At 36.8% G+C, this 10,574-nt stretch overlaps 2 protein-coding genes across 2 annotated transcripts; one reads left to right on the top strand and one right to left on the bottom strand.

Moving 5' to 3' along the window:
- The first annotated feature begins 513 nt into the window (after positions 1 to 513).
- Positions 514 to 2,565, top strand: LOC117332977. The gene is made up of 2 exons (XM_033892068.1): positions 514 to 753; positions 1,358 to 2,565. Exons 1-2 carry the CDS (start codon positions 576 to 578, stop codon positions 2,563 to 2,565), a joined length of 1,386 nt encoding a protein of 461 aa, XP_033747959.1. The 5' UTR covers positions 514 to 575.
- Positions 2,566 to 3,652: 1,087 nt separating this feature from the next.
- LOC117332976 lies at positions 3,653 to 5,882 on the bottom strand. The gene is made up of 4 exons (XM_033892067.1): positions 5,532 to 5,882; positions 5,014 to 5,199; positions 4,595 to 4,721; positions 3,653 to 4,297 (listed from the first exon to the last, which is right to left on the bottom strand). Exons 1-4 carry the CDS (start codon positions 5,819 to 5,821, stop codon positions 3,653 to 3,655), a joined length of 1,248 nt encoding a protein of 415 aa, XP_033747958.1. The 5' UTR covers positions 5,822 to 5,882.
- Between the last annotated feature and the right edge of the window lie 4,692 nt (positions 5,883 to 10,574).

The raw sequence follows: 10,574 nt of genomic DNA, 5'->3' as shown, positions 1-10,574 counted from the left end.
TTGCAACAATATACAGTTATGTGATCGCACTACGTTCCACGCTGTGCGATGTGCGCACGATGTCTGCACGATGTGCGATATATGCGATACGGATCGTGCAGGAAAATGTGCGCACGATGGGCGATTGGAACGGTACATGTGCGATATGTATCGTGGTAGATGTAAAATGAGGAATGCCTCATCTAAGTATTTAAACGTGTGGAACGATTGTAAAAGATATACAACGATTAACATTTTACGAGGCAGCTAATTACCATATTTTTGTTGAAATATATGCAATAATTATTAGGATTGAAACTAAATACCGATGTATAATTAAATAAGTTATGTACTTTATTATTTAAGAACGTTTATATAATTTGCTCGGACGTCGTCGAGGACACCTCTAGGCCTTGGCGAGTGGAAGAAATGTGTATTCGGCGAGATTACACACAAGCTATTTATAGGGCGAATCGCGATGACGTCACAAAGTCACGTGATTTTGAGTGGTAGGCAATACTGGAGTACTCCAAGCTATCCGCCATTACTTGTTTACATTATATGGGTCGATAGATGCTGAACCTATTAATGCGATTATGCCGACATCTTGCTGTGTCATCGATTGCACTAGCAGAGGGGATGCAAGGACAAAGTTGTCATTTTACAGATTCCCAAAGAAACCCGAGAGAAAACGACTTTGGTTGGCGGCATTGAAAAGAAAAGACTGGACTCCAAACGACAGCCATCGTGTCTGCGGTCGCCATTTTATCAACGGTGTGTAATCGTTCTTCGGTAGATTAAAAATAACCATAGTTTAAACTAACTGACAATACAATATACACTCCTGTTGTATTTGTTCTGTATGTGAAGAATGTTAATTTAAAGTTACATCATTATACGGAACATTTTGATGGTTAATTTACACAGCATTTTGAGCGCCCCTATATAGGCTACTGTAAACGATTCCCCATCATAGATCTAACACTTACCAAATAGTTCTTGGCTGGAGTCTAGTCGGTAAGCAGACGAGCTTACTTACACTAGTCTTATATTAAAATGATTCATATGAAGGGATCAATAACGCAGATTGTTTGTTGTAACATATTGTTTTGATTTTCAATCTTTATTGTGAATTAAGTTTTTAAGAGGCCTTTTTTACAGTCATTATAGACACCTATTTCATTGAACACACACATTTCAATAAGTCATAACTTTTTTGAAACTGTTTAGAATTTAGATACTGTATTTATAGAAATGTAGTTATCTCCTGTTATAAATTAGATAATAGTTGCACCTGCTTGAATATTATATGTTCATATAATTATATTGAGTATATTTTTTTCTTTGCAACTTCTATAACAAATGTTTCTTATTTCAGGTAAGAGCAATGACCCCCTTGATCCAGACTATGTCCCTTCTGTTTCTATGGGATATGAACCTTTACGGCAAGTAACACCAGGATCCAAGAGACATGTCAGACTCCGCAAGAGAGAGGAAGAGATTGCCAGCAAGGAGAATACTTCCCTAGCTGCCAACATATTGCTAGAACTCTCCGCATCGGAGCCAAAGAACCAGTGTGATCCTGTTGCAGATCTAGACCCTCATGCACATTGCATCAACACAATAACTCGACTTCAGAGGCAGAATAGTCAGATGCAGCAGGAGCTTCAACGATTACAAGCTGAGAATGAGGATTTACGGGCATCAGTGGATAAGATATCATTTGGACCAAATCTTCTCAAAGATAATAACAGCAGGACAACTTCCTATTCTGGGCTACCATCATATGCTTGTTTCCTGTGGTTACTGAACTATGTTGTGTCTGTTTTACCAAAGAAGCAATGTTTAGATTCTGCCAGTGTTCTGATGATAATTTTGATGAAGTTGAGGATGAATGCATTGAACTTTGACTTGGCAGTCCGCTTTAGATGCTCAGAATCAGTCATTTCAGATGTTGTGAATAATACAATACCAGTTCTGGCATCGAAACTGGCATTTCTCATTCACTGGCCAGAAAAAGATGACATTATAAGAACAATGCCTGACATAGTAAGACAACATTTCAAAGGAAGTCGATGCATCATAGACTGTACCGAGATTTTCATTGACCACCCTGGAAATTTGACAGCGAGAGCATCTACTTGGTCAAATTATAAACACAATAACACTTTGAAGCTTTTAGTTGCTATAACCCCATGTGGTGCCATATCGTACTTGTCCAGAGTATTTGGTGGTAGAACTTCAGACAAGATAATCACTCAGCGTTCTGGATTTCTTGATTTGATTTCTTATAATGATGTTGTTTTAGCAGACCGTGGTTTTTTGATTTCTGAAGAACTTGTTTCAAGAGGTGCAACACTTGTCATCCCTGCCTTTACCCGTGGACTGGTCCAACTGAGCCAGAAAGACATTGAAAGAACGCGCACCATTGCTAGAGTTAGGATACATGTCGAACGTGCCATTGGACGCTTAAAAACCTTTAAGGTCATTAGTGGCCCTATGCCTATGAGTTTAGTTCCACATGTAGACTCTGTCGTAACAATCTGTGCAGCTTTGTGTAACTTGCAACCAAGTTTAGTAACATAAAAAAATATGTGCATAATTTTCATATTGTATATCCTGTGAGAAAGTGAAAAAGTTTTTCACTTTAATTTATTGACACTTATAATTTATTTACACATGGATAATTGTTTGAATTCCTACACCCAGTTGTGTGTACTGTTGATGCTTGTATCAGTGAATTTACTGCAATTATCTGATAAGTTGTGTGCAATATAACTGAGGAAAAAATACCGAAGAGATTGGACTGTTCAAGTTATTTAATCATATTGCAATTGTAGTGATATCATTCATGTTTCAATTTATAAATGTATAATCACACATTAAAAATCACTTGCTTATAATCACTGAATTTGTGTTCTAATTTCAAGGGAATCCAAATGACAAAGACATGGTTATTGTAAACCTGTCAAGTCTGGAGTAAATAAAGTTCACAACTTAAATGTTCACATGACAAGTTCACACCTGTCGAGGCTGGAGTAGAGTTCACCACAACTTAAATGTTCACACAACAAGTTCACACCTGTCGAGTCTGGAGTAAATAGTTCACAACTTAACGATCACATAATTAAGTTCACAACTTGCAAGTTGGACAGAACCAAGCCCCTCTTGGTTTCCTCCTAATGTTCATGCATCCATAGTGAAACCATTCATTTGGACAATCTGCATTTGAACATTGTACCATCTTGCCGTATGCTGGTTCTTGGCATATACAGTAGAGGTTCTCTTCCTCCAGTTTGTCTGCTGCGGATGACTCAGAATTATAGAGACGTCTTGTCAGGATCTCTGGTAGTATATGGTCCATGAAAAATGTGTTGCACTTTGTTAGCACTTTCTGACAGTAATCGGTGTCATATGGAATGATGTTCACTATCATGTCCTTCTCTGAATATATTATGAAATCACAAAACTGAACCCGGTGAACAGACATCTGCAGTTGTACCTGAGTATAATATTTATGTCCACGCTTGAGCTTCAGGTCCTTATCAAGGCAAAAGGTGCCGTCAGATTTCGCTGCATGGTCAATTTGTGATTTCCTGTGTTTGTAAGGGCACTTTATTTCCACAGTTCCTTTGCCACAGCACGCACATTCACGGATACCATCTGATGAGGCTCAAAGATACGGCCTATTGGAATCGATCAGGAGACCAGACTTTCTGACAACAAAGTTCGAATGGACAGATGTCATGGCTTTCCTGTACTGCTCCCTAGCTGTGTCCTCATTGTCCAATCCCCACGAAACAGATTTTGTCTTCGAAAGATCGTAGGACTGATATCCAACAATTCTCCGTACTAAATTGTCTGGCTTAGTGCTGTCTCTCCTCACAAACACATCATGGGCTTTACTGGCTGTAATCCTGCCCTTCCTATGTTCAAACCACCGGCTACACACATTCTGGTTCCTTGTTGATTGTTCAATAAAGGAAGCTGGGTCATGTGTTACAATATAACTTGTCCATACCTCTTGGCACTTGTCCTTCAGTCCATCTGTATCACTGGGGATGTTGTCTGTACAGAACAGAGATGTGATTGTGGCTGGAGCCTTTTCTGTTTTTTTCGGCTTCTCGACTGTCTCTTGGGGACCAACAGGTGGAATTGTGGTGAAAAATACGGCACCTGGACACACATCTTTGAGGGCTTTGATGATGTCATCTGAGGGTAAAGGGTCCCTGCTTGTTGCATGAACAGTTGCTACAGGATGTGTTCGATTTCCATCCTTTAGGATACCCTGCATTTCGGACACTGTCTTGGGCTCAATCTGCAGGAATAATAGTGAAAAATGTACACATTGCAATATTTTCAATCAAGTCTCATGGGTCAACAGAAACTTTATACCAGTAAATAGTGTTACTACAGATTTCACACTACACAGCATTCATATATTGTTCTTGATCATTAACTGTCACTTAATAAAGAGTTAATTATGTTTTACAAACATTACTATGTATTTCATTTTAATACCAATACATCATGACATTAACTTCACACACATGGAATAAGATCTAGAACTACCAACATGTTAATGGCTGACTAAAGTATTATTGATGATATTTACCTCCTTTCGAAATGTGCTGTTCCATTTACAGATGTCACTAGTTGATGATTTGGTTGTCAAACCCATGTGAACGGCAATCTGTATTTTAAACATGAGTGCGGCAATATGGCTACAGGCCTCTCCGAGTCTGAAAGAGAAATGTAATGTCACATTAATATAGATTAAAGCAAAAAAAGACCAAATATTGTAAATAATTTTATACATTGTCTTTCAAAACAAACAGGAGCAAATATAATTAAAAGTACAGAAGCTATTAGTAACATAACTACTTAAGTAGTTTCCTCTCCCTAAATATTAACTTATGTTAATTTATTATGATAATAATTTATATAATTAGAACAAAATGGAATTATGCAAATTTTAAAAATACTTCATCTTCAGAAGCTTTGATGTTACTGAAATAATATAGTTATAATTACCCTGCCATGCATGTGCAATGTGCACAATAGATATTGCCACTGTCTTTGTTGACACATATCCATGGTTGGTGAGGCTTATCATTCACTCTCTGCGATGGAACAACCTTTGCCTTGAGGAAACAGAAGAGGTTCCTATCATCCAAAGGATGGTAGTACACTTCCTGGACATGTCCACTCTGCACATACCTAGAGGACAGATCAGTGATCATTTGTTACAATCTCAGTAAAACAAAACACATAGACTATGCAAGTGAATCAACAAGACTGCACCGATGGGGTTATCCAGGAACAGAAACGATCTAAAACAGTGACACAGATTAAGAATCTGCACGTTACTGTATCGACACCTTTCTACACAAAGGTAAACATCAACCAGGTGTGTCGTCACGTGACCAAATCAAATTCTCCCCGCGAAAGGTAAATGATAAATGTTTATTATGTATCGACGGTTTAAATACAGCGAAACTCCGACATCAGATCACTTTTCTATTTAATTATTTCATTGGTTTTGTGCCTACCTGTATGCGTCCAACGATTTGTAGGCTTTCATAGATTCCTTGGTGTATACACCTGGGCTGTCGATCAGGTAGTTATAAATATCGCCGTAAGTTAGGTCTGGCCAGGTAGATATGTCGTTTACCCATCCCGAGGATAATCTGTACGGATTAGGTAAAGACTTCTGCCCCTTGTCGTAGGTCAACTTCGTTTCATATCGCTGCCTTGCCTCGCGTGGCTGATCCTCGATATAATATGCGATATCGCCTTCGCTTTCAGGTATCTTCCTCGTAGTAATCTTTGTGTCCGCCATTGTTTTTGCCTACCAGTGTTAAGCCACGCCCTAATAGTGACGTCACAAAATGGCCGCGCGATTCGCCCTATACATGTAGAACTAAACAACAGATAAAACGACTTGTTTTGAATAGAAACATTTCTGTGTTTAAAAATACATAATATATGTAATTTATGTATTAAGTAAGATAAATAATCGTAGTGATGTCCGTCTACCATTCTGGTACATGTACTGTACATGTAGATGTATCACCAGGCCGTCGAAAACATTACGAATACTTGCGAGACAAAATGACGGTACTTAAATGGCAAAAATAAACAGGTCATACATGTTCCATGCATGAAAACTATTGTTATGCACCACGTATGTATAAAACCGACCATCTTATATCATAATTTTATTTTTTTCGTATATCTTTTCGTATAACTAGTTATTTTGGAATATTACATGTATCAGAATCTTCTAACTGAAATCTTAATTTCTTTTTGGAACACGTGGTTTCCTTTTTTTACAGGACTTAAAGTTTCCTTTTTAATAGATTGATTTGTAGGAGTCTTTATTTGTTGAATAGGAGTTTTTGATGGACCTAGTTTTTTCGTAGATTTTGGCGTTTTAGGTGGCGTACTATATACCATTATTGTATCATTATCTTGATTAAGAGTAACCGAATCAGGTGCCGCAATTACATCCCTATCATAATCGTTACATCTTGGTTTTTTTCTGCCTGATTTTTTATCGTTTCTTTTTAAACTGTTTTTAGATAACTGTTTTAAACTAACGGTTCTTTTACTGTCTACAATTCCATCCCCCATTTTCATTCTAGCAGCCATGATATGGTAACAAGTTCCAGTAGACGGACATTGACAAGTTTCCTTTGGATATAATGTAACTGCATATTTAGAATTGTTGTTCCCACATACAACGAACGCTTTTTGATTATTTTCTAAAACTAATCTAGCTAAACATACCCGAGACAGATTTTTATTTGATGGTTGACTTTTATTTTCTAAACCTTCTTGAATATTATCAGTTATTTGTTGTTTGTCGGTTTTGAGATCGTTTGATATGTCTACTTCTTTAGATTCACTAACTTTACTAACATTAGGTTCTTGAACTGATTCACTGTCTTGGACTGGATTATCTTATAAGTAGTATATAATTGGCTTCCTAGTTAACAGTCATCGGCCAGCGTAAGCCCATCTAAAGATTAATTATATTCATCATGGTGTGAACGAGCCGCTCGTTACCTGGTCATGGTGACCGGTGTACCGTATAGGCCTATATAGTATGTTGTTTTAGTATAGACGTAGTGTGGTATCGGCTTGGACATACTCGTAAAATGGCGTCCGTGAATTTCAACTAGGTTCATTCCGGCCACCACTTTTGCACCGAATTTGTAATGAATATTAATAAAAGTTATATCAGCTTAAAGCCTATAAAATTATCTTGTCCAGAGTGTGTTCCGAACAGAAATCGGTTAAGTAATAAAAGAGTTATTGACCAATAAAGATGGAAATTTACATGTAACTTTGACGATTTTGCTATTTTTTCACACCACATCAATTCATTCCGGCCACCACTTTTGAAAGTAATATCGAGCATGTATTCAAACAGTTTATATCATGTGAAAGAGTACTAAATTCTCCGTTTTTGTGTGGTTCCCGAACAAAAATCTGTTCAGTAATATTTGAGATATGGGTATTTATTATAACGAAAACAGTTGTAAATATCGACATTTTTATTCCATATGGGTTCATTCCGGCCACCGCTTTCACTTCTATTTTTTGATACTGCTAGATATAACTTATACCATTTTAAAGGGGATAAATCAACCCTTTTACTGCTGGTATCCGAACCAAAATCCATTCAGTAATAACGGAATTATGACCTAATAAACACAATAAATCAACAAAAATCTCTTCACGCCTGAGTGCATTCCGGGTTTTGTACTCGCCCATTTATAAACCTATCGTAAGGTGTGCGGTTTACATCGCACAGTTGTGCGGTTTGTATCGCACATTTGTGCGCACGATGTCTGCACCATGTTTTTGGAACGATGTGCGATCACACAACTGTAGTAAAATAAGTAATACAGATATCGTTATATTGATTATGACCAACATCTTTATTTCTCAAAATCAGGTCATATGACCTGTTGAAATAACGATATTAAAAACGGTTATATGAAGTGACTAATACCAGAGACTTGTATATCAGGGAGACTGGTAACAGTCTATATATCTTACCAAATATCACCCATGCCCGGAAGTATCAGAGTGCCTCGTTCTGAAACCCAGGTGACACCGAATTCGTCGCCATATTGGCTGCATCGCCTCGTAGCGTTTCGAAACACACTGGGATTTAAAGCCTATTGTGTGGCGAAATAGACCGACATTAAACGAAAGTCACACGTTTGATTTCTGGTTTGGTATAATTTAACAAATCGGTGTAAAGTTTGCGTTATTTCATTGATGTTATGAGAGGTAAAGTCTTCAAATTAAGGTCGATATACAAAGATACAAAAACTCGTATCGTGCAGTTGGTCAAAATTACCAAAATTACTACTGGGCCCCCTTTTGTTTCTTTTATTTATAAATGACATTGTGAAAGACATACGAGCTAATATAAAATTATTCGCAGATGACACCTCTTTGTATGTCATTATCGACTCACCTAGGATAAGTGCAGTCGATTTGAATTTCGATCTTCGTAAAATTCATGAATGGTCGGTGAATTGGTTGGTTAACTTCAATCCTACTAAAACAGAAACCTTATTAATATCCAAAAAGACTACTTCCCCAATTCATCCCCCTCTATATATGAACAATATTTTGCTTTCTGAGGTAAGTTCACATAGGCATCTCGGTTTGACTCTGTCCAACAATGGCGGTTGGACTGATCATATCAACTTGATCATATCCAAGGTTTCACCAAAATTGAATATTTTACGCAGATTCAAATTCACTTTAGATCGTACGTCCCTTCAAACTCTGTATTTTACTCTTATCCGACCTATTTTTGAATATGGGAACATTATTTGGGATAACCTTACAAAAACTCAGTCTGACATGCTAGAAAATCTCCAATTAGAGGCAGCGCGTATAGTTACTGGCGGAACTAAACTCACAAGTAGAGTAAAACTTTATCTTGAAACAGGCTGGCTTCCCTTAGAGCAAAGACGTAAACACCACAAAATAATTCATTTCCATAAAATGGTTCACGGTCTCCTTCCTCAGTATCTACAAGAAATTCTTCCTCGACGTAATAATAGCATCCATGATCACAATACTCGTGTTGGAAATAACTTTCGCCCTCCTCCTTGTCGCACAAGTCTTTACATGAAATCCTTCCTGCCATCTGTAATCCCTTTGTGGAATTCCTTGCCAGATGCAATCAAAAGTGATCCGTCCATAACTAAATTGAAAAGTCATTTGAATAAACCACGCCACAAAGTTCCACATTACTTCCTTAGCGGCAATAGACTGGGTCAGATTCACCATGCAAGATTAAGGATGGAGTGCAGTCCACTAAAATTTTATCTATTTCATAAAAATCTTATAGATAGTCCTCTATGCATGTGTAATCATGAAGATGAGACCAACGAACATTTCTTATTACGTTGTCCACTTTTCGCACAGTTTCGCTTACGTTGTTTTAGTGCTCTAAACTATCCCTTATCAACTGAAATACTACTCTTCGGTGATAACGAACTCACGTATGATGAAAATCTTTTGATTTTTTCCAGTGTTCAAGAATTTATAATTATTTCTAAAAGATTTGAATGATTGTTTTTATTTTTTATTCTTTATTGTTTGCACAGCTGCTACAGCAGGTTGTATATCTCATGTCATGGCATAAAATTCCTCTCTGATCTTTTTCTTCTGGTCTTTTCATCTCTCCTTTTTCCGAATTTCCCCATTTTTCATTTATTCAAGTATTACATTGCTCACTTACGTATTCTCCCACTTGCTGCCGTTTACTCAATGTGTCATAAAAGGAAACGGATTAATATAAGTCTTATACTTGTTTCCGAATCCTATTCACATTATGATTGTATGATTGTGTATTGTATATGTATGAATTGAATGAATAAAATAAAGTTTATATTAAAATTACCAAAACGGTCCAGGATACTCCTTTTTTTTTTAGTGAAGTGAACTTTAAACTGTTGAATGCTTTATTTTATTTGACATTTCATTCATTGTTGTTCTTAATTTCAATTCGGTCAAACGTTTAGAAAATACTTTATTTTATATCAGAAATCGGGCACTTTCACGTGACGAGGAAGACACAAATTAGCATGTTATTCAAGCTTTGGGTCAAAATTTTCCAAAAGGTCCTGGATATTCCTTTTTTCTAGTGAAGTGAAATTTAATCTGTTGAATGCTTTATTTTATTTGACATTTCATACCTTGTTGGTTTTCATTTCAAATCGGTCAGACGTTTAGAAAATACTTTATTTTATATCAGAAATCCGGCACTTTCACGTGATGAGGAAGACACAAATTAACACGCTACTAAGTGATGGGTCAAAATTACCAAAACGGTCCAGGATACTCCTTTTTTTCTAGTTAAGTGAACTTTAATCTGTTGAATGCTACGCTACTAAGTGATGGACATTCTTCTTAATCTCTTAATTCTCAAAATGACCAAAACGGTCCTAAATACGGTTTTTTCTAGGGAAGTGAATTCGAAGTTGTATCTGTTAAATGATATATCTTCCTTGAGATTTCATACAAGGATGCTCTTAATTTCAAACTGATTATTACAA

This window comes from Pecten maximus, chromosome 8 (assembly GCF_902652985.1).
Source record: "Pecten maximus chromosome 8, xPecMax1.1, whole genome shotgun sequence".
NCBI classification, from domain to species: domain Eukaryota; kingdom Metazoa; phylum Mollusca; class Bivalvia; order Pectinida; family Pectinidae; genus Pecten; species Pecten maximus.
Note: the sequence above shows the minus strand (reverse complement) of the source record. Positions and strands in the feature narration are given on the sequence as shown.

What these genes read in the sequence shown, in the direction of transcription:
- LOC117332977 (XM_033892068.1), top strand. Translation starts at nt 576, where the DNA reads ATGCCGACATCTTGCTGTGTCATCGATTGCACTAGCAGAGGGGATGCA. An exon ending in CGGTCGCCATTTTATCAACG is followed by an intron (nt 754 to 1,357) that starts GTGTGTAATCGT and finishes TTCTTATTTCAG; the next exon opens with GTAAGAGCAATGACCCCCTT.
- LOC117332976 (XM_033892067.1), bottom strand. Translation starts at nt 5,821, where the DNA reads ATGGCGGACACAAAGATTACTACGAGGAAGATACCTGAAAGCGAAGGC. An exon ending in AAATCGTTGGACGCATACAG is followed by an intron (nt 5,200 to 5,531) that starts GTAGGCACAAAA and finishes TCTGTCCTCTAG; the next exon opens with GTATGTGCAGAGTGGACATG. An exon ending in CATTGCACATGCATGGCAGG is followed by an intron (nt 4,722 to 5,013) that starts GTAATTATAACT and finishes TTTCTCTTTCAG; the next exon opens with ACTCGGAGAGGCCTGTAGCC.